We start from the raw sequence: 27180 nt of genomic DNA on the forward strand, positions 1-27180 counted from the left end.
GCATTTTTCAACGTCCCTTGTCTTCTGCTTGCCCCACCACATCTATCTGCAGGAATGAATCCTGCGCTCACCTCCACTGCTCTGCAAGCTATCACTAGCACATTGTGAATAGCAGTGGAGTTATTCTTGAAGTTACGAAGGCAATGGCAGTCACAGTTGCCTGAAGCGGTGTCCGACATGGAAAGCAGTAACAGGAGGTTACTTCTGGCATTCACAGAACAGCCGAACATAGTGGAACGTTGCTTTTGGGCTCAAGAAACTAGCACTGAGTGGTAGTTATACAGGTCTGGGAACTTTCGGATGCAGAAAGCCACCTGCTTGGAACTGTGTGCGGAGCTCACCCCAGACCTGCGGTGCAACGATACCCAAATGAGAACTGCACACTCAGTGGAAAAGCATGGAGCAATTGCAGTATGGAAGCTGGCAACTCCAGACTGCTATTAGTCAATCGTGAACCAGTTTGGAGTGGGAAAGTTGACCACTGGGGCTATATTAACACAAGCGTGCAAGGCCCTTAATCACATCCTACTGCAAAGACCATGACTCTTGGCAACGTGCATGAAATGTGGATGGCTTTGCAGAAATGGGTTTCCCTAACTGCAGAGGTGTGATAGATGGAACACATTCCAATTCTGGCACCGGGCCACCTTGCAATGGAGTACATCAATTGGAAGGGGTACTGCTCCAAGGTTTTGCAGGCGCTTGTGGATCACCATGGGCGTTTCACTGACATCAATGTGTGGTAGTCCGGAAAGGTGCATCTATATTTAGGAACAGTGGCCTGTACAGAAAGCTGCAAGCAGGGACTTTCTTTCTAGACCATATGATCACCGTACAGGGAAGTCAAAATGTCCATCGTGATCCTGGGAGACCCGGCGTCTAAGTTCCCTCTAAGCTGTGTGGCCGCATGGCTGTGCAGCTGTCTATTAAGCCCCGCACAGGGGCTCAGAACTGCAGTGGGGAGAGGCGCCTCTCCCCCAGCACGGACTTGCTGCAGTGGGGAGAGGCGCCTCTCCCCGACAACCCCAGTGTGGACCTGCTGCGGCAGGGAGAGGCGCCCCTCCCTGCTGGCCCCAGCATGGACCTGCCCTGGACTTTGTGTGGCCGGGGAAAGGAGCCTCTCCCTCAGCCTGGCCCAGGGCCACCAGAGCTTCCGAGGAGAGGAGCCCCTCCCTCAGCCCAGGCCTGCCGGAACTGCTGCACCTTGGGAGCGGTGCCTCTCCCCTGGCCCCAAGCTGCTGCAGTGAGAGGGCTGGGGGGAGTCCTCTCTCTTCCCCCCCCCCCCTCACAACTTCAGGGCAGCCTGCACCCCAAACCTATTATCCCTGGCCCCATCCCAGAGCCCACAGTCCCCTGCACCCCAACCCTCTGCCCCAGCCCTCAGTCCCTTCACACACCCTGAACCCCTCATCCCCAGCCCCCCCCACCAGAGCCCACATCGCCAGCCAGAGCCCTCACACCCCTGCACCTCAACCCTCTGCCACAGCCCTGAGCCCCCTCCCACACTCAGAACCTCTTGGACCCACCCCCACCACATGAATTTTGTTATGTGCACCAATATGAAGGTGATGTGTCATATATCACCTCCATATTGGTGTACATAACAAAATTCATTCTACACATGGACAAAAAATTAGAGGGAACACTGCCCAGCGTACCCCTTAATGTCATGGCTCATGAAGCTGTACACGGGAAACCTAGAGAGCAGTAAGGAGCGGTTCAACATGCTCAGTAGGTGCAGAATGACTATTGAATGGGTGTTTGGCTAGTTAAAGGTTCGTTGGCGATGCCTATATGGCAGGTTAGACCTTCATGAGGAAAATATTTCGATTGTTATAGCCACATGTTGCATGCTGCATAATATTTGTGAAGGGCAAAAAGTTTACTCAGGGGTAGACTGCCGAGGCAGAATGCCTGGCTGCTGATTTTGAGCAGCTACATACCCCAGGGCCATACTGCCTCACTGTGCAGGGAAATGCCCAGCATGCAGAAACAAAGCCAGCCTTCTACATTTCTCTACCCTCAACCCGCTTCAGAACTTCACAAAGCAAAACCACTTACCAGGGGTCTCCTCTCCTGCTTCTGGCTCGCCAAAGAGCGACTGCAGAGACTGGCTAGACACTTCTGGAGTGGAGACCAGCTCCTGACTGGATTCACCATCGGGCAACCCTGCCATGGGCTCCACATCTTTTTCAGCCTCCACCTCTTCATCAGTTACTTCTTCTGAGTTAGATACACTTTCCAATGGCTCCAGACCCGCCAAAGTATCCACGGTGCTCTTGGTGGTGGAGGTGGGGTTGCCATCTAGGATAGCGTCCAACTCCTTTATAAAACAGCAGGTCTGGGGTGCAGCACCAGAGTGATGGTTTGCCTCCCTCGCTTTGTGGTACGCCTTCCTCAGCTCTTTCACCTTTGCACTGCAGCATATCCCAGTCATATCCCTTTTCACACAAGCTGCCTGCAATCTGGCCATAGGTATTGAAATTCCTACGTCTGGAGCGCAGCTGGGACTGGACAGCCTCCTCTCCCCAAACACTTATCAGATCCAGTAGCTCCAGTGGTCCAAGCGGGAGATTGTTTGCTGCGTGGAGCCGCCCTGGTCACCTGGGAGGATGCAATGTGAGCTCTCCGTGCTGTGCAAACAGGGAGGGGAATTTCAAAATTCCCGGAGCTTTAAAGGGGGAGGGATAGAAGGTTGTTTACCTGGTGGCAGGCCAGCGGAGTTGAAACTGCTGACCAGAGTGATGCGGATGGGCATTGTGGGACACATTCTGAAGGCCAATAACAGCGCTAAAAATCAAGCATGGTGTCTACACTGGCACTACAACGATAAAACCTTGGAGCAAAAAAGCTTTATGACACTCATCAAGGTGGTTTTATTACAGTGCTGCAACTGAGGAGTTTCATTGCAAAAATTGGCTTTGCGGAGTGTACACCTCTGCTGTTTCATTGCCAAAAGTTGCCTTTGGGCAAAAAAACTTAGCAGTGTAGACCAGGCCTTAGAGACTGGGCATTAGGATATAGAGCATGAAGTCAGGATTCTGCTCTCCATCTGAGTAACAACTATCTTCAATTTTGGTTTGGAAATAGGTGCCAGTTTTTCTGGAAGGAGTTCTCCAGCTTTCTAGTCATGCTGCATGGGGACATAGTTTTCTTATTTATTTTATTGTGAAAAATACAAGATAGTTGGTGGAACACAACAACATGTAGGCAGATTGAGTTTATATGACAACTGGGCCTCTTTGCGGTCTCCAGGAGAGATGTTACTGGCACAGGAAGATAAAAAAGGTCTCTGTCACCAGGTAACTAGACCCTTAAGAGAGTCATTGTTACTGCTGAAATGTATATTCATTTGGGAAGTGCTAGGAAGCAATTGGTGTGATAAACATGGTATGAGTTTCCAAGCAATAATAGCACACAGGATCATAAGCTGTCATGTAATTTTGTGTCAGGAAAAGGATGGTCAGGAATAATAATGAAGACATCTAGTGTACAGAAGTTTTGGTAGGGTTTAGAGAAGCATGAGGGATACAGGTGGGTTTTGGTAACTGGGGAAAAGGGAGAAGAAGTTACCCTCTCTCTTCTACCTTCTCATCCAGCCACTTTTCTTCTGCAGCATAAGTCTGCCAACCTTTCCAAATAAAAAGGTAAAGCAGGATACAGTCAAAGGTGAGCTGAGAGAGGAAGGTATTTAGAGTTGTATCCCATTTGCTGTTTTCTGCTCCTTATTTTACCTTTGCTTTGCGGGGGGGGGGGGGGGGGGGGGTGGAGAGGAGGAGAAACCACACACACACCCCACACCTATTTTAAGCCAAGTTTATTTCTCCTGCCTTGGTCTATAGAACCTCCTCTTACTGGGTTCTCTGACCTTATATTTTATGCTGTTCTTATATTCCCCTTTCTTTGTTCCTTTTCTCCCAGCCTACTCATCTTTTTTTCTTCCTTATTTCTCATCCTCCCTCCCTCCAATTTAATCAATGGGGCACAGTAATACCAGAGTACAAAATGTATCGGAATGACGGAACAGGTCATGCTGGTGGGGGAGTGGCACTATATGGGAAAGAAGGCATAGAATCAAATGAAGTAAAAAAATCTTAAATTAACCAAACTGTACCATAGAATCTCCCTGGATAGTAATTCCATGCTCAAATAATAAGAATATAGCAGTAGAAATGTATTACCGACCACCTGACCAGGATGGTGATAGTGACTGCAAAATGCTCAGGGAGATTAGAGAGGCTATAAAAATAAATAAAAAACCTCAATAATAAAGGGGGATTTCAACTGTTCCCATACTGACTGGGTACATGTCACCTCAGGACAGGATGCAGAGATAAAGTTTCTTGACACCTTAAATGACAGCTTCTTGGGGCAGCTAGTCCTGGAACCCACAAGAGAGGCAATTTTTGATTTAGTCCTAAGTGGAGCACAGGATCTGGTCCAAGAGGTGAATATAGCTGGGCTGCTTGGTAATAGTGACCATAATATAATTAAATTTAACATCTCTGTGGCAGGGAAAACACCATAGCAGCCTAACACAGTATCATTTAATTTCAGATAGGGGGACTACACAAAAATGAGGAAGTTAATGAAACAGAAATTAAAAGGTACAGCACCAAAAGTGAAATCCCTGCAAGCTGCATGGAAACTTTTTAAAGCTACCATAATAGACACTCACCTTAAATGTATACTCCAAATTAAAAAAAAAAAAAAACCCACACATAGTAAGAGAACTAAAAAAGTGCCACTATGGCTAAACAACTGTAACATGGTAAGACTCACCCCTGCAGCACCTCCTGCTGGTGTCTCCAGGAATTAGCTCACCAGCCCTCTACAGCACCATCTGTCAGCCAGTGATCCGCTACCACTGCCCCCCATGTCCCTCCCAGACCTGGTGCCCTGTTATCTGGGGTGCTGCCCCCAGGCAGTAACCCCACAGTTCTGGGTCTCCCCCTCCCAGGGGAACCCCCACCCACTATCCCCACTTCACCTCAGTATAAGGCCACTGCCAGTCACCAACTAGCCCCCGTTCCCTGGGGGCAGACTGCAGTGTATGCCACTCATCACTGGCAAGGGGGATTTGACCTGCTGCCTTCTTCTACCACCCAGTACCTCTATGGGCCTGGAACCAGGCCCTAAAGCCTGGGGAATCACCAGCCTGGAGCTCCCCTGCTCCTCTAGCTTTTCCCCAGCCCTGCCTCATTCCCAAGTACCTCTCAACCTTCCAGCAGTCAGGCCTCTTTCCCTCCACAGCTAGAGGAGAGACTGCTAAGCTCTTGGCTGCCCTGGCCTTCTTATAAGGCCCAGTTAGTCTGTTTGGGGCATGGCCCCAGCTGCAGCCACTTCCCCCAATCAGCCGGGGTTTTGCTTCCTTCCCCAGCCCTCTGCAGGCCTTTTCCAACCCCTTCAGGGCTGGAGCGGGTGCTCACCCCACTACAACAACAAAGTTCTCCATGAGCCGGCTGCACGACTTGCAGCCGGTTCGTTTCCTGACCGCGCCAAGGAAACATCTATACACGCTTGTGCTCCACACTCTTCACTTCCTCACCCTCGTGTCCCGCCCCGATACAAAGTGGCGGGACCTCCTGCCACCTGTCGAGGGTGAGAAGCCCCGGTGGGCCAGCCTCTATTCCACTCTGGTCCCGAGGCCCGCCGGGGATATCAGCTGGCGGCTCCTTCATGGGGCCGTGAGCACGGGCGTGTACTTGGCGCGGTTTACCCCTGTCCCGGACACCTGTCCTTTCTGCGGCGTGAGGGAGACCCTGGCTCACGTTTACTTAGAGTGTGCCAGGTTGCAGCCCCTACACCGGCTCCTCACCGATATTATGTTACGTTTTTGGTTACACTTTTCCCCTCACCTTCTCATTTATGCACTCCCTATCCGTGGCCCCACAAAGTCGCGGGACCTCCTGGTCAACTTCCTCTTGGCACTGGCTAAACAGGCCATCTATAAAACCAGGGAGAGGAGGTTGGCCGATGGAGGTGCCTGTGACTGCAGGGCCTGTTTCCGATCCTCTGTCCGTTCACGTATCCGGGCAGAGTTCCTCTGGGCGGCATCCACTGGCTCCCTTGAAGCCTTTGAGGAGCAGTGGGCGCTGTCCGGGGTTCTCTGCTCGGTGTCCCCGTCTGGTTCTCTTCTTTTGACCCTTTGACCACACTCCTGTCCCTGTTTTTACATTAGTTGTCCCCCGTAATTATTTGAGTTCCAGGCCCTGTGGATCCTCCCCTTAGGCTGGGGGGGGATCCTTTAGCAGTGGGCGGGCTTACGCCCGCCCACTTCCCGGAACCCAATAGGTACAACAACAAAGTTCTCCATGAGCCGGCTGCACGACTTGCAGCCGGTTCGTTTCCTGACCGCGCCAAGGAAACATCTATACACGCTTGTGCTCCACACTCTTCACTTCCTCACCCTCGTGTCCCGCCCCGATACAAAGTGGCGGGACCTCCTGCCACCTGTCGAGGGTGAGAAGCCCCGGTGGGCCAGCCTCTATTCCACTCTGGTCCCGAGGCCCGCCGGGGATATCAGCTGGCGGCTCCTTCATGGGGCCGTGAGCACGGGCGTGTACTTGGCGCGGTTTACCCCTGTCCCGGACACCTGTCCTTTCTGCGGCGTGAGGGAGACCCTGGCTCACGTTTACTTAGAGTGTGCCAGGTTGCAGCCCCTACACCGGCTCCTCACCGATATTATGTTACGTTTTTGGTTACACTTTTCCCCTCACCTTCTCATTTATGCACTCCCTATCCGTGGCCCCACAAAGTCGCGGGACCTCCTGGTCAACTTCCTCTTGGCACTGGCTAAACAGGCCATCTATAAAACCAGGGAGAGGAGGTTGGCTGATGGAGGTGCCTGTGACTGTGGGGCCTGTTTCCGATCCTCTGTCCGTTCACGTATCCGGGCAGAGTTCCTCTGGGCGGCGTCCACTGGCTCCCTTGAAGTCTTTGAGGAGCAGTGGGCGCTGTCCGGGGTTCTCTGCTCGGTGTCCCCGTCTGGTTCTCTTCTTTTGACCCTTTGACCACACTCCTGTCCCTGTTTTTACATTAGTTGTCCCCCGTAATTATTTGAGTTCCAGGCCCTGTGGATCCTCCCCTTAGGCTGGGGGGGATCCTTTAGCAGTGGGCGGGCTTACGCCCGCCCACTTCCCGGAACCCAATATGTACAACAACAAAGTTAAAAAAGTAGTGAGAGGCAAAAAGGTATCCTTTAAAAAGTGGAAGTTATATCCTAGTGAGAAAAATAAAAAGGAGCATAAATTCTGGCAAATGAAGTGTATATAGTGTATGAAGTAAATATAATTAGAAAGGCCAAAAAAGATTTTGAAGAACAGCTAGCCAAAGCCTCAAAAAGTAATAGCAATGTTTTTTTTAAGTACAACAACCAATGGGGCCACTGGACAATCGAGATGCTAAAGGAGCAATCAAGGATGATAATGTCATTGCGGAGAAACTAAATTAATTCTTTGAATCTGTCAGGGTTGATTTCCCCCTCTAGTACTTCGAGTGCAGAAGATGGAGGCCCACAAGGATTTTAAAAATGAATACTGGCAACTCCAGGCTGGTATTAATCTTCCAAGGTCACAGCTTTTCTCTGACCTTGGATGGGTAGAAGCTGCCACCACCTAAGTGCAAACCCTCCCTCTCCCGCCCCCCTTTTGAGAACCCAGGAAGGAACACTTGGGAATTCCTTCCTGTGGGGTACCCTCAAGCCCTTTCACACACCCTCTCCGGGGAAGAGCTGAGGAGAAAAAAACAAAGGCAATCAGCTGTTGTCACCAGCTAATTAAACAACATATGCACAAACCTCTTAGGGACACAAAAATTCAATCCTGTTTTTAAAAAAGGTACATTTTATTAAAAACAAAAAGAAACTAAATACATTTGGAACTTAGGCTTTTTGCTAGATTTTAAAAGAAACAATTACAAAAATTAAGCATCAAGATAGCTCTTTTGAGGTTTAGCTTAAAGATTACAAGCAAAAGAAAAGCATTTGGGGTTAGCACAGAGGAGATCACAAGCCAATAAGAAATAAAAGAAATATCCCTAATCGCATTTTTTTTAGACATTCCCTGATTTACTTACATATCTGGGGTTTTAGATAAGTAGGTTTGAGGTATGAATTGATGATTTTTCATACCTGGTTTTAAAGCTGTTTACAGCATTGCTGCTCTGTGTATCCACTCTCCAGAGAACAACACAAAGGGGAAGCTTTTTCCCCCCAATTTTAAAAAGTTCTAGCCTTCCCATTGGCTCTTTTGGTCAGGTGCCCACTCCCTTTCCTTTACCTGGGGGACTTTTTTATCCCTTTACAGGTAAAGCAAGCAGAAAACAGCCACCAAGAGGGACTTTATAGCTAACTGGTTGGCTGGGTGTCCATAAAAGGGAGCTACCTTCCCCCCCACTTCATTTATCACAGCATCAATCTTCATGACTGAGGATGCGAGGGAGATTCCCAAACCTGAGCCATTCTTTTTAGGTGACAAATCTGAGGAACTGTCCCAAATTGAGGTGTCATTAGAGGAGGTTTTGGAACCAATTGATAAACTAAAGAGTAATAAGTCACCAGGACCAGATGGTATTCATCCAAGAGTTCTGAAGGAACTCAAATGTGAAATTGCAGAACTACTAACTGTGGTCTGTAACCTATCATTTAAATAAGCTTCTGTACCAAATGACTCGAGGATAGGCAATGTGATGCCAATTTTTAAAAATGGCTCCAGAGGCGATCCCGGCAATTACAGGGCGGTAAGCCTGACTTCAGTAGTGGGCAAACTGCTTGCAACTATGGTAAAGAACAACATTGTCAGACACACAGATGCACATAATTTGTTGGGGAATAGTCAACATGGTTTTTGTAAAGGGAAATCATGTCTCACCAATCAACTAGAATTCTTTGAGGGGGTCAACAAGCATATGGACAAGGGGGATCCAGTGGATTAGTGTACTTAAATTTTCAGAAAGCTTCTGACAAGGTCCCTGACCAAAGGCTCTTAAACAAAGTAAGCTGTCATGGGATAAGAGGAAAGGTCCTCTCAGGGATCTGTAACTGGTTAAAAGATAGGAAACAAAGGGTAGGAATAAATGGTCAGTTTTCAGAATGGAGAGAGGTAAATAGTGGTGTCCTCCAGGAGTTTGTACTGGGACCAGTCCTATTCAACTTATTCATACATGATCTGGAAAAAGGGATAAACAGGTGCCAAAATTTGCAGATGATACAAAACTACTCAAGATAGTTAAGTCCAAAGCAGACTGCAAAGAGCTACAAAAGGATCTTCATTAAACTGGGTGACTGGGCAACAAAATGGCAGATGAAATTCAATGTTGATAAATGTAAAGTAATGCACATTGGAAAACATAATCCCAACTATACATATAAAATGATGGGATCTAAATTAGCTGTTACTGCTCAAGAAAGAGATCTTGGAGTCATTGTGGTTAGTTCTCTGAAAACATCCACTCAACGTGCAGTGGCAGTCAAAAAAGCAAACAATGTTGGGAATCATTAAGAAAGGGATAGATAATAAGACAGAAAATATAATTTTGCCTCTATATAAATCCATGGTATTCCCACATCTTGAATATTGCGTGCAGATGTGGTCGCCACATCTGAAAAAATATATATTGGAATTGGAAAAGGTTCAGAAAAGGGCAATAAAAATTATTAGGAGTATGGAACAGCTTCCATATGAGGAGAGATTAATAAGACTGGGACTTTTCAGCTTGGAAATGAGGTGACTAAGGGGGGATATGATAGAGGTCTATAAACCATGACTGAGAAAGTAAATAAGGACGGGTTATTTACTCCTCATAACACAAGAACTAGGGGTCACCAAATGAAATGAATAAGCAACAGGTTTTAAACAAACAAAAGGAAGTATTTCTTCACTCAATGCACAGTCAATCTGTGGCACTCCTTGCCAGAATATGTTGTGAAGACCAAGACTATAACAGGGTTCAAAAAAGAACTAGATAAATTCACGGAAGATAGGTCCATCAGGGTCACTGGCTACTAGCCAGGATGGCAGGGATGGTGTGCCTCGCCTCTGTTTGCCAAAAGGTGGGCATGGGCAACAGGGGATGGATCACTTGATGATTACCTCTTCTGTTCATTCCCTCTGGGGCACCTGGCATTGGCCACTGTCGGAAAACAGGCTACTGGGCTAAATGGACCCTTGATCTGACCAGTATGGCCGTTCTTATGGTCTGCCTCTTTCTGCCACACTCATCCATTCTCTAAATTAACTGGCAGTCTTTTGTATTTTTTTCTCCCTCACACCACATTGTGTTTTTCTAAGCTTGAAGTTCCCCTGTGGTGCAGGGGAGGTGAGGAGTCGCACGGCCACCAGACCACCCTTTCTTCCCATGTGCAGCTCCCCGTGATTCCTAAGAGAAAGAACCCGCCTTGAACTGTTTCTGGCCCCTCTGGCTGTCCGTAGCCGGGACTGTTCTTTATTCGGCGGGAGGCTTGGAGGCTGCTGGGAGCTGAGTAGCCATGGCGACGGTGGAGCGCTATGGCGCCGCTGCTCTGCTCCTGGTGTTCAGCGTGCGGCTCTCGGCTGGGCAGAGCTTCTCCCTGCCTCTGCGCCAGCCGCAGGACTGCGGCGATGCCCGTTACTTCGATATCTCCAGCCTGGCGTGCGGCCAGTGCGGGCCCCACCAGGGGCGGGGCGCCTGGGGTGAGCGCGAGCGAGGGGCCCATCCGCGACGCGGGCTGGGGGAGTCCTGTCTCCTAGCAGGCGGGGTGGGGTGTGTGAGAAGCCTAACCTGCCCCCAGCCCCCTCCGACTAGGCACTGGTGGGGTGAACCCCCATATCTGGGGGGAGCTGGTCTGAGAGGCTCCGCTCGTCACGGGGTGGCAGAGCCCCTGGGCTGAGGGGGCTGCGTCATGTTACGGTCCGCCCCGCCTGCGGGCTGCGTTCACACAGTACCCTTTAAAGCTGTGTTTGTGGTAGCCCCTGGGAGCTGAGCAGTGCGTCACCCTAATCAGGGGCGGACGGGGGCGTTGTTCAACCTTTGGCTCTTACAACACTGAAGCGTTTGTTTCAATTCATCTTTTGCATGTCAGAAACCGGGATGTTCGCTCTTTGCACATGAACTACCTGCGAAATGGTGACATGTCTCCAGTGATCAAACATGGGTAGTGGGGTAGTGATGCTGCCAGGGGAAAGTGGGGATCTAGAGAATTTTGTCCTAAGACTTTTTGTTTTTCAGAATAGCATAGGTGGGTTGAATTTGCAGTACATTCACCATCGTGGGGCAACAACTTCACCTTGTGGGAACTTTGCAAGACAAGTTTCTCATTTCTGCAGTGTTTAGTTTGTTTGTGGTTTTGGGTTTGTTTTTAAGAATAGGATTAAACCTGAAATGAAGGTCTTATTTTTATTGACTAGCTCTACTACAATAATACAGCTGAGGAAGAAATTCAGTCTCCTTGGACTGTGTGAATCTTGGACAGATATGAAGCAGAGAAAGAGGAAGGTTAAAAATATATGGTTTGAGCATTGGCCTGCTAAACCCAGGGTTGTGAGTTCAATCCTTGAGGGGGCCACTTGGGGATCTGGGGCAAAATGAGTACTTGGTCCTGCTAGTGAAGGCAGGGGGCTGGACTCGATGACCTTTCAAGGTCCCTTCCAGTTCTAGGAGATGGGATATCTCCATTAGTTATTATTAATTATTATTATATCATTTTGACCAGTTGAATGTCATTCTGATGTGATCAGCTTTTTCATTTCATGTAACAATTATCCCAAGCTACAGCCTAGAAATGAGAGAACAAAGTTTGTTCTGGCTAGTCTACACTGGCAGTGCTGTGCTTTAATGTGGCTTGTGTGGTTGCTGCACAGTGCTGGGAGAGAGCTCTCCCAGCGCTGGTAAAAACCCACCTCCACGAGGGGCATAGCTACCAGCACTGGGAGCCCGGTCTATACTGGCACTACAGCGCTGAAGCTTGCTGCGCTCAGAGGGGTGTTTTTTCACACCCCTGAGCGAGAAAGTTGCAGTGCTGTAAATTGCCAGTGTAGACAAGCCCTTAGTCTTTTTCCTTTTTATATTAAATATGTGTGAATGTGGTGCTCATTAACTGAAGAGTTGATAGCCTCGATTAAATAAAAAGAACAGGAGTACTTGTGGCACCTTAGAGTCTAACAAATGTATAAATTTGTTAGTCTCTAAGGTGCCACAAGTACTCCTGTTCTTTTTGCAGATACAGACTAAGGCCTCGGCAGCGCTGTGAAGCGTGAGTGAAGTCGCGCCACCAGCGCTGCGAGAGCTCTCTCGCAGTGCTGCAAGTACTCCACCTCTCTGAGGGGAATAGCTTACAGCGCTGCAGGCGCTGATTACACTGGCGCTTTACAGCGCTGCACTCGCTGCGCTCGGGGGGGTGTTTTTTCACCCCCCCCCCGAGCGCAGCAAGTGCAGTGCTGTGAATTGCCAGTGTAGCCAAGGCCTAACACTGCTGCTACTCTGAAACTTGATTAAATACTCTTTCCACAATATGTGGTTGATATACGATGATTATAAGTATTTCTGGGTCTTTGACAATTCTGGGTCTTTGACAAAATTGTACATTTCTGCAAACATTTACTTGATCAGAGAGGTCCAGTACAGTAAAACCTCAAAGATATGAACACCAGAGTTACTGACTAAATCAATGGTCCCCAACATGGTGCCCGCGGGCACCATGGCGTCTAAGTGCACCCGCGTACTGGCCGACGGACAAGCGTCCGCTGAAATGCCGCTGAGAAGTAGCATCATCCAGAGGCGTCGCCGCCGAAAATCAGCAGCATTTCGGCAGCGACGTCTCTGGATGACGCTGCTTCTCGGCAGCATTTTGGCGGCGACTCGTATTGACATTGCCGCTTCTCGGTGGCATTTCGGTGGATGCTTGTCCGCCGGCCACGGTCCTCGGTGGCGCCAGACTAAAAAGGTTGGGGACCACTGGACTAAATGGTCAACTGGACACCATGGGGAACCAGAAGTAACCAATCAGGCAGCAGCAGAGACTTAAAGAAAAAAAGCAAATACTCTACTGTGCCTGTATCTTAAAGGTAGGCACATCTGGGCTGCCTGTCCCCCACTACCGGGCAGCCACTTACAGGTGGGAGGTAGTGAATGCTGTTTTTCCCTCTCCTTCCCCCCTGGGCAGGAGGAGGACAAGCTTGCAAGCTCAGAGCCTGGGAAGAAAACTTCCTGAGCTGCTACTGAAACCTGACCTGGAGTGTAAGCTGCTGGAGATGGAACCTGAGCTCTGGAGGAGCAGCTCAGTTTTAAAGGACCACAGCCTGCACCATGCACCCACTGACACTGCGGTGCCCCAGGGTGCCTCACTCATCACCCTTGCATCTGGGGGCTAAAACCAGCTACCTGTCCCCACCCCCACTCACTGGGCAGCCACTGCAGGGCTGTGAGCCCCTGCTCTGAGTAGTCTGCTCTGAGGAGCATCCAATAAAGGCTTGTTCAGATTTACGAACATTTCAGCGTTATGAACAACCTCCATTCCCAAGGTGTTCATAACTCTGAGGTTCTACTGTTGAATAGCCTGAAATGAACTACAAGGGCAGTGCAATAACTAGTTCAAAATTATGAAACCGATTGGAAGCTGAAAAAGCAGGAAAGCTTATTTTCCCTCTTTGAATCTCTATATAAAAACTAGGTGTGAGAAAGGCAAGATCTACTACAGTAGAACCTCAGAGTTATGAACACCAGAGTTATGAACTGACCAGTCAACCACCCACCTCATTTGGAACTGGAAATATGCAAACAGGCAGCAGGAGAGAGAGAGAGAAGCAAATACAGTACAGTATTGTGTTTAAATGTAAACTACTAAACAAAGGAAAGCAGTATTTTTCTTCTGCATAGTACAGTTTCAAAACTGTATTAAGTCAATGTTCAGTTGTAAACTTTTGAAAGAACCATAACATTTTGTTCAGAGTTACGAACAACCTCCGTTCCTGAGGTGTTTGTAACTCTGAGTTCCACTTTATTATGCGATCTGCTGAGAGCATTTAGAATTGCTTCTGTTTTAAAATGTGTCTATATATATAAAAAATTAAAAACATGCTGTTGATACATGAGTATTGTATATTCACGTAAAGAAGGGAATAATAGTGATATGAAAAAGTTCTGAGAATTTTTTTAAATGGCATTGTCAAATTGAGTATTGACATAGCTCAATATTTTACATATTTAATTTTATATCAGCTTTTGTTTTGTAATAGAAATAGCAAAAAATGTAAACAATTAGTGGCCCATTCCTGTGTGGCATGGTGTGCCCTCAACTTTCATAGCTGAAACCAGTGGAAGTTGCAAGCACTGCACACTTCACAGCATCAAGCCCGTGGAATAGTATTTGAGGATAGGTTATTTTACTATTCATGTTTGAATAAAGGAAAAAATATATTTTAAAAGTATTAAATTTAAAATAGCTTACAAAATAACTTTGACGCTCTTTGCACACAAAAAAGACAGTTGTTTTCCTTGGCTATCTTTAATCTTTCAGAGTTATTCTGCTTTTGAAGGGTAAAAACTGAACTCTAACATGAACATTCTAAAAGGAGTGTTTTTACTGCAGTTCTTATTCAAACATTGTACTTGTTTAAGCAGGAAATTGAGAGTCTTCATTTAAGAGCTGCAGCCATTGCTCTAAAATAGAGTTGGGTTTTTTATTTGTATAAATTGGGGTGTAAAATAAAACATTTACTTTTTAGGTATTTCATGTGTATGTCTACCAGGATTCAAGATGGTTTCTAATAATGGTGGGCCTTCTGTTATTTGTGAAAAATGCCCAGAGAATATGGTAGGTATAAACTTTACATGTTGTGATGTGATGATACATTTTTGCAGTTTTACAGGTCTTCATGTTTCGATTAAAAAAAATTACAAAATTTATTTAATTTTGTTTGGAAAATTTTAAACTTTGTTTTAACAGCAGTATTTTTTATTTAGAACTATTCAAAATTTGTATTCAGGTATAGGTAAGAGTGCCATATTTATGAAACTTGTAATTCATCTTACAACAGTTTTAGCTGTCTATGACAAATGTGGGGAGCTTCCTTTGAATGTAAGATGAGAACATTGTTTTTAATTTTTGTGGGAAAAGTTGACTTTTTTTTAATGTTTAAAGGCTGTAAATTTTATGTTTGCAAAAGTGAGCCATTGCTAAGAAATGTTCAATGAGGCTAGAATAAGGATACTGAAATAAACAGTAATACTGAATGTAAATAAGTCGATAGGCAAGTGTAAATCTGCCTAGAATAACTGTTTGGTTTGCTCATTCTCTCAACCAAATACTTTTCCAATCAAACAAGTTGTAGAACAGCAGGTTGCATCGGGGAGGGATAGCTCAGTGGTTTGAGCATTGGCCTGCTAAACCCAGGGTTGTGAGTTCAATCCTGGAGGGGGCCACTTAGGGACCTGGGGCAAAATCAGTACTTGGTCCTGCTAGTGAAGGCAGGGGGCTGGACTTGATGACCTTTCAAGGTCCCTTCCAGTTCTAGGAGATGGGATATCTCCATTAATTAATTAAAAGCTGACCAATTTAAGCATGATTTAAGAAAAAATAGATGAATAAAATGTCATGAGTGAGCAAATAACTTACGGGTATTCTAAATATTGGTTTAATCTCTTATTTATGTTATAGTCTTATCTTTATGGCTATGTCTACACTGCACTTTCATCAGTAAAACTTTTGTTGGTCAGGGGTTTGAAAAACAAAACAACCCCCCCTCCCCCAGCCTGACCGACAAAAGTTTTACAAACAAAAAGCCTCCTTGTGGACAGTGCGAGACGCTCTGCTGACAACAAAGTTACCATCCCTCGTGGGGTGGAGGGTGGGGGTATTTTTTCAGCAGGAGAGCAGTGTGAAAGTGAAATGAATTATATTAAAGAAATATAATGAATTAAAGAATGCTGTATGTACCTTTAAGTAGAAATGAGAAATGCTGTAAGCCAGGGGGCAGGAAAGCAGACATTAACTGCTTAATGAATTGCCCCACTTAAGGGCAATTGGTGAAGCATTAGCCTTAGATCGATAAGAGTTAATAAGGAGGCAGGATATGCATATTGTGCCCTATGCAAACTTTACAATTTTGCTCTCTCTGTCCCTTTGTTTAGTTCGCACCCTTTTATCTGTATAAATAAGACTGTTTGAATCTTGCATGGAGGCTCACATTATCTGAATGTATTAGCAGAGCGCTGTGCTAATAAAACAGAGTGGTCTAACAAACTATGAGTCCTGAGTCTGACTTTGACAGCAGCTACACTGTATACCTTACAGCGGCAGGGTAAGGTGTGCCGTGTAGAAATAGCCATGAGTCACTTAGGCTCTCTCTATACACAAAGACTACTCCTTTATGAAGTCCCTAGGCTCAGTTTTTTTTTTTTTTTGCTTCTTTTTTCTTGTTTATTTTTTAGTATTTGGTCGGAAGCCTATGAGGGGGAGGGTCGTGGTATTGCCACCCTTCCTTCTGTGCTGCCTTCAGAGCTGTGCAGCTGGAGAACGATGGCTGCTGGCCAGGAGCTCAGCTCTGAAAGCAGAGCCACTGCCAGCAGCAGCGCAGAAGTAAGGGTGGCATGGTATGATGCCATCCTTACTTCTGTGCTGCTGCATGCAGAGCTGGGCCTTCAGTCAGCAGCCGCCACTCTCCAGCCGCCCAGTTCTGAAGGCAGCAGCCCAGAAGAAAGAGGTATGGTATTGCCAACCTTACTTCTGTGCCGCTGCTGGCAGGGTGCTGCCCTCAGAACTGGGCGCCTGGCTAACAGCTGTCGCTCTCCTGCCAGCAGTAGTGCAGAAGTAAGGGTAGCAGTACTGCAACCCCCTCTACAATAACCTTGAGACCCCCCCCCCTCCCAATTCCTTTTTGGGTCAGGACCCCAACAATTATACCATTGTGAAATTTCACATTTAAATAGCTGAAATTTATTATTTTTAAAGTCCAGTGACCCTGAAATTGACCAAAATGGACCATGAATTTGGTAAGGCCCTACCTATAATCACTTCTGCATTGGTGATAACCATAGCATTCTTTTTGTTGTTGTTGTTAGATGTTGTTACTCCATTTCTATTGTAAAACAAGCACTTTTAAACACTTTATTTCCAAGATGGCATAAATGGATTTCAACTAATGCTTTTGAAGAACAAACCTAAGTAAAAACTCCTCTTGTACTCTAACTAGGTACTGTATTGTGACCCCAAACCTCTGAAAAGATCAGTCGGATCCTTAAATCTGAATGGAGCCCCATTGAATATATTGATGGTTCTCCTTGCTAAGGTCTTTAGTATGTTCTTCAGACAGCTTTGTGAATGTTATGCGTGTTAGAATACCTGAATAATTTCTATTTTAAATAATGTATTTCAGTTCTAGAGGACTTTTATAAAGGATTTTACAAATATTTTAAACTTTATTTAGAGTGGCGTTACTGAAGATGGGTGGAATTGTATTACTTGTCCTAAAGGCTTAACTACAGAAGGAAAATGTAAATGTGCCATTAATGAAATTTTAGGTAAGTAATCTATACACAATATGAAATGTTGTTCTTAAACATCTGAGTTTATCAAAACAGCATTGTGTATTACCACAGCAAGGCAGAGTTATCAAAGTATTGATGTTTACAGTTCTAATGTTAAAAAAAAAAAGTATTCATCTTGTTTTTTAAACCCATCTCCCCTAAAAAACCCCACAAACCCATAGCAGACAAAACAGTGTCCTCTAGCCATTATTCCTTGCATTTGAAAGTAGAAAATAAAAATAAAGTCTGATTATTCTTACCGGACCCCTTCTGCCTATCCCTGGCAAGCATAGAATGATCTCTGTATATCCTGATTTTTATAGACCTGCTTGAAGCATAAAAGGCTTCTGTCAATTTGGTGTATTTAAGATCTTGCTCATTGCTGCAAGGTGGCACAGTTCTAAAAAACTCTTAACAGGAATTATTGTAATTGAATCATATGTCTCCTATTTCAAACCCTTTTGGATGTAGAGAAGCCTGATTATTATTATTTATCTTACACTGAAAATAAGACCAATACAAGATACGTTATCCTCGCCTCATAGCTTGCTTTCTGGCTACATACAGGCTCGGGAACTTGCTGTAGAAATGTTTAGTATTGGTTATCCAAATGAGTTTTTTTCTTTTAAAAACAGAAACCAGGTGTCTTTGTACTAGGTTCATTCTTCCTGATCATTGATTTAAGTCTTAATAATGTGACTGAGGGTGGCTTTAAGATACACCCAACTGTCGTTTAATGTTAGAAAAAGAATACCAGTTTAAGAGCCAGAATACATTTTTAGCTGAAACCCCTCCCTTTAAGCATCATGAGGGTTACAAAATACATTTCTTATCCCCATAGGAAATAGTCTAAAAACTAAGTTTTAAAAAAAAAAAAAAAAAAAAAAGGAAAAACTTAAACACCAAAGAGCTTTGGGGGAAAAAAATCTTGCGTTTGTGATATGTTCACATGTGCATCATCTTTGCACAACATCTATAATTTAGTTCTTTAACACTATTAATCTGTGGTTTTATTAGTTGCTTTAGAAAGCTTAAATTTCGAAATTTAAGCTATTTTATCCCATAAAAATGATTAAATTACTGCTGTTCAAAGAGAATTATTTCTTACTTCAAAATTTTGCAATTTAGTTACAAATATCCTGTTTTGAATATAAATTCCTCCTTAACACAAGTGTAGAGAAACTCGCTTCATTTTTGCCCCTGGCTTATAATTAAAACTACTAGGGTGTGTGTATTACTTATACAGGATATTTGTTAATTGTGACTCAGGAGTTTTAGAAAATGCAAACTGATTTTGTATTAATTTCTGAGCCAGATTTTCCTAGATATGTTCTTTAAAAGCATTATTTTTGTAAGCAGCTTTAACACCTATGCGGAATACTCTATAGCATGCTATTGCTCACATTTACATTTTTTTCCCCACTTAGTGGAAAGAGATGTTAATGGCACGTTGTTGAATGAAGCATTGTGTATACGCTGTGATGCAAATGAACCATCATTCTCTGCTTCAAATGTTTTGGGCGATAGGTAAGTATTTTTTCTTCTTCTAAATGTATGTATTCAGATCTGCTTTGTATGGATCCTGATGATGATGATGTGATTTAAATGGAATGCTCCCTGGGAACAAACTATCTGTTGGATAAAATATGAATACTTCTGGTTAATTGGGGCATTCTCTCTTGCATATACTATAGATGTCCCTATTGCTTTGTGGCAATATAAATAGCAGTAAGACAAGAGGTTTCAACTCATGTTCAAGTCAGCGGGAGTAGAGGTTGCTAAATATCTTGCAGGGCCAGTATCCTAAATTTGCAACTCCAGTCTTTCTTCTGACTGATGGTAGAGTGGGAACAACGTGTTCTCTTATTAATATGTACTGCTTTATTTGTTGCTAATTGAATAATAGTGGAAATGAGCTTGTAAAATTAATTTTTGTCCAGCCCCATTGAAAACCATGGAAAGCCTCCCACTGACTTCATTGGGATTAGTCTCAGGCCTCTAATAAACATTGTACTATGAACACAGAAGGGAAAAAAAAGACTCGATACTTGATCTGAAATGTGATCCCAGGACTTAATCTGAAGTTTTGAACATAAGAATAGCCATACTGGATTAGACTAATGGTCCATCTAGCCCAGTATCCTGTCTTCCAACAGTGACAAGTGCTAGATGCTTCAGAGAGAATGAAGAGAATAGGACAATTGTTGAGTGATCCATCCCCTGTCATCTACTCCCAGCTTCTAACAGTCCCAGATTTAGGAACAACCAGAGCATGGGGTTGTGTTTCTGAACATCTTGGCTAATAGCAGTTGATGGACCGGCAGTGTTGTAGCTGTGTTGGTCCCAGGATATTGGAGACACATGATGGGGATATCTTTGGTTGAATCAACTTCTGTTGGTGAGAGAGACAAGCTTTCAAGCTTACACAGAGCTGAAGGAGAGCTCTGTGCAAGCTTGTCTTTCTCATCAGTAGAAGTTGGTCTCTCTTCTAGGATGAAAAGCCCTAGTCTTTTTTTAATCTCTCCTCATATGCAGTCTGTTCCATAACCCTACCTATTTTTGTTTCCCTTCTCTGTACCTCTTCCAATATATCTTTTTTGAGATGGGTGACCAAATCCGCATGCAGTATTCAAGATGTGGGCATACCATGAATTTATATAAGGAGCTGAAGGGTGAAAACATTTTCTGTTTTATTATCTATCCCTTTCCTAATGGTTCCTAACATTGTTAGTTTTTTTGTTTGTTTGTTTGTTTGTTTTTTGACTGCCACTGCACATTGAGTGGATGTTTTCAGAGAACTATTTACAGCTGACTGCAAGATCTTTCTTGAGTGGTAGTTGCTAATTTAGAACCCATCCATTTTCTATGTATAGTTTAGGATTTTTTTCTAGTGTGCATTACATGGCACTTACCAACACCGAACTTCATCAGGCATTTTGTTGCCCAGTCACCCAGTTTTGTGAGATCTCTTTATATTTCTTCATGATTGGCTTTGGACTAAACCAGTGTTTTTGAAACCAGGGGTCGCGACCCAGTACTGGCTCACAGCATGTAAGGCACTGGGTCGCCTTGCTCTTGTCAGCACTGCTGACCGGGACATTAAAAGTCCCGTCAGCGGTGCTGCCCAGCTAAGGCAGGCTTGTGCCTACCTTCTCCGACACCATGCTGCGCCCTGGAAGCGGCCAGCAGTGAATCTGGCTTCTAGGTGGGGGAGCCACAGGGCTCTCCCTGCTGCCCCCCACCCCGAGCACCAGCTCTGCATTCCCATTGGCCGGAAACTGGCCAATGGGAGCTGTGGTGGAGGGGGCGCGGTGCCTGTGGGCGAGACTTGTGCAAAGCGGCTTGCGCACCTCCGCCTAGGAGCCGGACCTGTTGCTGGTTGCTTCCGGGGTGCAGCATGGTCTGTGGTGCCAGGACAGGCGGGAAGTCTGCCTCTGCACCCTGGCTGCACCGCTGACTGGGAGCCACTGGAAGTAAGTCTGGGCCCCAACCCCATGCCCCAATCCCTGCCCCAGCTCTGAGCCCCCCCAAACCCAGAACCCCTTCCTGCACCCCAAACTCCCCATCCCTGGTCCCTCCCCAGAGCCTGCACCCCCAGCCCAGAGCCCTGACCCCCTCCTGCACCCCAACATGCTGCCTCAGCCCCAAACCCCATCCACACCCTGAACCCCTAATTCCTAGCTCCACCCCGCAGCCCTCACCCCTGAGCCACTCCCAAACCCCTCATCCCCAGCTCCGTTAGGTCGCGGGCATCAATAATTTTCTTCACCTGGGTTCCCAGAAAAAAAAAAAAGTTTAGTCCAGTGGTTTTCAAACATCTTGAGTAATTTTGTATTGTCTGCAAACTTTGCCACTGACTGCACTGCTCCTAAAGCAGGGGGAATGTTGTCTGGGCTTGCTGAGGGAAGGCATCTGTGCTTTATGGCTAGGGTGGGGGAACGAGGTTGGAAACTGCTGCAAAGGATGAACGGTGTTCAGCTTTGCAGTGCTGACTCACCCCCCAGGAATGTCAGGTCTGAAGACTAATAAAGGTGGGCATTGGAAGCCCCTTTTTCCATACAGCAGAGAAGGCAGCACCCACCCTCCTTCCCCTAGAGATGGCGAATATCTGATTGGGTTAGGACCTGCTGTGGGCATTGTGCTAGTCACTCCTTTTTAAGGGGGGCTGGAAAGGAATTTTTCCTGCACCAGATTGGCTTCAGTGGAATGAATTTTTTTCCACCTTCCCCACAGCGGGTATCAGGGAGGACCTTTTCTGGTAAGAAGAAAAGATGGTAGGCTATATGTCACAACTTATTTTGTAAGTGTGAGGCGGATGTCCAGTGCAGGTACTCCATAGGGAAGGCATCCAGTGAACAGATAAATGGCCTGGCAAAGGACTTAAAAGAACATGCAGGATAAAGGAACAGAATAGGGGGAGGGGGTTGGGGTCTCCTATGATTAGTACAGCAGGGAGCCAACCACGCTTCCCCCACACACACCCCGTTCTTATAGTTTACCGTAACCATCTTACGAGGAGGGTGGATAGTAAGGTCTGAGCCCTGGGTTGGCTGGGGGCACCTGGATGGAAAATGAAGGGGGGCTGAGGGAAGCCCTGGGTAATATGAAGAAGCATGAATTTGACTGCACTATATGCTTTCTGCTGGGTAGTCCCAGACATCTATATAATAAAGTTGCAGCATGATTAAAATCCATATCAGGTGTCTCCTGTGCTCCTTTCGGTATATCCAGACAACTGTTTACCCCTTTTTCCGTATCATTTATTAATATGTTGAATAGCACTGCTCCCAATACAGTTCCCTGCTATTTACCATTTTCCATTATGAAATCTGACCATTTATTCCTACTCTTTGTTTCCTACTTCAACTAGTTACTGATCCATGAGAGGACCTTCCTTTTTATCCCAGGTCTGCTTATTTTGCTTAAGAGCCTTTGGTGAGGGACCAAAGGCTTTCTGAAAGTCCAAGTAAACTATATCCACTGGATCACTCTTGGCCATATGCTTGTTGACCCTCTCATAGAATTCTAGTAGATTGGTGAGGCATGATTTCTCTTTACAAAAGCTGTGCTGATTCTTCCCCAACATATCATGTTCATCTTCTGTGGTTCTTGCTACACATTGCACTTTCCGTAATTGAACAAACTTGTTCTAATCTAACGTTTGAAGAGAATAGCGTGCTTAACATTATAAAGTCTTATAGTTAACCCTATTTTAAGTGTTTCTTCATGTTTATATTTGTGTGTGTGATTTATAGGTGTATAAGATGTGAACAAACATTCATCAATATAAGCGAGTCTTGTGACTGTTCGGACCCAAATATTTTGGTAAGCGAAACAGTTTATATCAAAGTGTAAAGGAAAAAAGTTATGTTGTAAAGTGGTGTGTGTGTGTGTGTGTGTATAAATATATTTAATGGAATTTGTCTTAATTTTATCTTTTCAGACTGGAGGGTTATGCTTCAGTAACAGCAGAAACTTCCCCTCAAAGGCAGTTGCAACTGTACGTTATGGACAGCTAGTAAGTGTTTTTGTTCTTAACATTATCAAGCTTCATGTTATATATTATGAATAGGTTTTTTTTGTGCTGAAATGTTTTAAGAGCATTTTGTTACCCAACTTAATTTTAATGGAACATTTTCTTATGCCTGGTATTTCAGTTTTTCATCTACTTAGGTATCTTGCAAAGTCAGTTTCTTATTTTCCATGCTCTACCCCAATCTGCTGCACATACAGTAGTCTCTCAGTGAGATGGTTTATGTGAGGAAGTACTTATCTATCAAGGAAATAGCATGGTCAATTGGTTTAATTAGGGCCTGAAGTCTAGAGGCCAGGGTAATAGTCCTGATTCTGTAAATAATTTGGTGTGACCTTGGACAAGTCACCTAAATTTTCAATGGCTCCATTTGTCTGTGTTTATTAAAAAACAAAAACAAAAAACTTGCTTACCTTTTGAAAAGTACTTTGAGATCCTGGGATATAAAGCACTATATAAATGAAAGGTAGTTATCCAGCATCACTCAATACTGAGTGTCAAGGGGTGTTAAAAGTCAGCCAGGAAGCCCCTCTCTAACTTACAGAAGAAGAAAAGATCTTTAAGTTCTAGTGATAGTTATAATGACCAGCAAAACCACTTTGGCTGGTGCAGGTTGGACATCAGTCCACTGATGAAAAAGTGCTAGAGACAACAGGTCTATGCAGACTTGATAACAAAACATGTCTGAGTAAAACTGCGTTGGGTGTTGATCTCTCTCCAATAGCCTTTAAAAGTGTATGTTTGTGTGAACACAAAAGGGGTTTCAGCCTGAAGTCAGTGCCGGTCTTTGAGGGCAATCCTCGAGTAATCCATCCTGTCATCCACTCCCAGCTCCTGGCCATCACTGGTCTAGGGAGATAGACCATGGGGTTGCATCCTGACTATCTTGGTTAATAGACATTGATGGACATATCCTCCATGAACTTATCTAATTCTTTTTTGAACCTAAGTTATACTTTTGGCCTTCATAACGTCCTCTGGCAAAGAGTTCCACAGGTTGACTGTGCATTGTTTGCAGTACTTCCTTATGTTTGTATTAAACCTGCTGCCTGTTAATTTCATTGGGGGACACCTAGTTCTTGTGTTATGTGAAGGGGTAAATAACACTTCCCTATTCACTTTCTCCACACCAGTCATGATTTTATAGATCTCTGTTGTATCCCTCCCCCTTTAGGTAGTCTCTTTCCTAAGCTGACCAGTCCCAATTTTTTTTTTAACCTCTCCTCATATGGATGCTGTTCCATATCCCTACTTTTGTTGCCCTTCTCTGTGCCTTTTCCAATTATAATACATCTTTTGAGATGGGGGACCAGATATGCACACAGTATTAAAAGCAACAAAGAGTCCTCTGGCACCTTATAGACTAACAGACGTATTGGAGCATAAACTTTTGTGGGTGAATACCCACTTCATCAGATGCAACGTCTGATGAAGTGGGTATTCACCCTCAAAAGCTTATGCTCCACTACATCTGTTAGTCTATAAGGTGCCACAGGACTATTTGTTGCTTTTTACAGATCCAGACTAACATGGCTACCCCTCTGATGCTTGACACAGTATTAAAGGTATGACTGGACCATGGATTTATATAGTAGCATATATTTCTATCCCTTTCTTAATGGTTGCTGTGACAGGTTGGATTACAGAAACCCCCTTGGGAGCTGCCACCCAATGTACCAAGACTACCCCTGTTCCTGTTTTCCCTGCCAGCTCAGGACTCCAGCACCCTGTCTTGCTGAGCCAGACACTCCCATCTGCTCCAACACAGACCCAGGGTCTGAATCACTTGCCCCAAAACTGCAAGTTTACCTGAAAACCGCTCACAGAAGTGCGCTTGTCTCTAGCACTCAGACACTCAACTCCCAATGGGGTCTAAACCCAAATAAATCCGTTTTACCCTGCATAACGCTTATGCAGGGCAAACTCAAATTGTTCGCCCTCTATAACACTGATAGAGAGATGCACAGTTGTTTGCTCTCCCAGGTATTAATACATACATTGAGTAAATTACTAAATAAAAAGTGATTTTATTAAATACAGAAAATAGGATTTAAGTGGTTCCAAGTAGTAACAGACAGAACAAAGTAAGTCACCAAGCAAAATAAAATTAAAATGCACAAATCTATGTCTAATCAAACTGAATACAGATAATCTCACCCTCAGAGATGCTTCAGTAAGCTTTTCCTCAGACTAGACACCTTCCAGGCCTGGGCACAATTCTTTCCCCTGGTACAGCTCTTGTTCCAGCTCAGGTGGTAGCTAGGGGATTCTTCATGATGGCTCTTCCCCTCTTTGTTCTCTTCCACCCCTTTATATATCTTTTGCATAAGGCAGGAACCTTTTGTCCCTCTGGGTTTCCACCCACCCTCACTGGAAAAGCACCAGGTAAAAGATGGATTCCAGTTCAGGTGACATGATCACATGTCACTGCAAGACTTCATTACCCATTTGCCAGCACACACATATACAGGAAGACTCACAGGTAAACACAGCCATCTGCAGACAATGATCCTAGTTAATGGGAGTCATCAAGATTCCAAACCACCATTAGTGGCCCACACTTCGCATAATTACAATAGGCCCTCAGAGTTATAGTTCATATTTCTAGCTTTAGATACAGAGTGGTACATATATACAAATAGGATGATCACACTCAGTAGATTATAAGCTTTGTAATGATACCTTACAAGAGATCTTTTGCATGAAGCATATTCCAGTTACATTATATTCACTTCTTATTATGTTTTTATAAAACCATATAGACTGCACAACGTCACAGTTGCTATATTGTTAGCTTTTTTGACTGCCACCTCACACTGAGCAGGTGTTTTCAGAGAACTATCCACAATGAGTTCAAGAGCTTTCTTGAATGGTAACAGTTAATTTAGACCCCATCACTTTGTATGTATAGTTGTGATGTTTTCCAATGCACATCATTTTGCATTTATCAACAAAAATTTCATTGCCCAGTCACCCAGTTTTGTGAGATCCCTTTGTAATTCTTTGCAGTCAGCTTTGCACATAACTATCTTGAGTAATTTTGTATCTTCTGCAAGCTTTGCCTACCCCTTTTTTTCAGATAATTTATAAATATTCTGAACGGCACATGTCTCCGTACAGATCTTTAGGGAACCCTGCTATTTACCTATCGCCATTGCGAAAACAAACCATTTATTCCTATCCTTTGTTTTAACCAGATCCATGAGAGGACCTTCTCTCATCCCATGACTGCTTACTTTGCTTAAGAGCCTTTGGTGAGGAACCTTGTCTAAGGCTTTCTGAAAGTCCAAGTACACTATATCTGCCGGATCACTCATGTCCATATACTTGCTGACACCTTCAAAGAATTCTAACAGATTGAGGTATAATTTCCCTTCACAAAAACCACATTGACTCTACCCCAAAAAACAGTATCTCTCATCCTAGTTCTCCTTTTAAGGCTTTGTAGGCTGGTTATCAACATCACCATGTAGATCAGTGCAGAATTGGTTCAAGGCATCTGCAAGATTTGTCAGATTGATTATCGCATCATGAGGATAGTCTGTCACTTTTTACCCTTTCTATGGCCCTGCACCCACTAGCTAACTTCTACCTGGGGGGAGATGTGAGCTAATTCATATACAATTACACTAAATAGATGATAGCCACTCCACCTCCAAACAGTTGAGGGTTAGCTTAGTTTACTTTAGGTTGGGGGAAGATACACATAAGAACTATTTGCAAGATTATTGCAAATACCATTAGAACTATGCAAGTTAAATACTGTATTGCTTCAGTTGGAATCTGTCTCCAAAAAAACTATTAGTGTCAAGTTGTATTCAAGATTGAAAAGGGTTGCGGACTATGTTGAAGTTGTACCAACATTCTGTGTAATATGGTATAAATGTGTCAGTTGTGGATTCATACCAATAGTTGAAGTGATTTTAAAAATATATCTTCAAGCAATTGCTACACTAACCTCTTCACTCTGTGGGTCTGGCCTGGTAATTCAAGGGGTTAAGAAGTGTGTGCCAAAGTTCAGGACTTGGACACCTAGGTGCTGCAAGCACAAACGGAGGTAGCATGTTTAGCTTTCGTTTTCTCCAACTCCCCCTTATCCCTACTGAACTAATGTGATATCCTTGATAGATTCTTCTGTTGAGGGAAGG

At 44.6% G+C, this 27180-nt stretch overlaps 1 protein-coding gene across 5 annotated transcripts in view; it reads left to right on the forward strand.

Moving 5' to 3' along the window:
• The first annotated feature begins 10436 nt into the window (after positions 1 to 10436).
• The window catches only part of TMEM67 (transmembrane protein 67), a 57689-nt gene continuing 40945 nt past the window's right edge, over positions 10437 to 27180 (forward strand). For 3 of the 5 annotated variants that reach the window (XM_024105242.3, XM_024105244.3, XM_065585908.1), the window contains exons 1-6: positions 10437 to 10670; positions 14700 to 14788; positions 17400 to 17493; positions 18927 to 19026; positions 22755 to 22824; positions 22943 to 23017. In XM_024105242.3, the coding sequence (XP_023961010.2) occupies positions 10487 to 10670; positions 14700 to 14788; positions 17400 to 17493; positions 18927 to 19026; positions 22755 to 22824; positions 22943 to 23017 (612 nt within the window). In that variant the 5' untranslated portion in view covers positions 10437 to 10486. The remainder of the gene's footprint in view (positions 10671 to 14699; positions 14789 to 17399; positions 17494 to 18926; positions 19027 to 22754; positions 22825 to 22942; positions 23018 to 27180) is intronic. The other 2 variants (XM_008168373.4, XM_024105243.3) reach the window with 2 other exon arrangements.

The sequence above is a fragment of the Chrysemys picta genome, chromosome 2, assembly GCF_011386835.1.
Source record: "Chrysemys picta bellii isolate R12L10 chromosome 2, ASM1138683v2, whole genome shotgun sequence".
NCBI classification, from domain to species: Eukaryota; Metazoa; Chordata; order Testudines; family Emydidae; genus Chrysemys; species Chrysemys picta.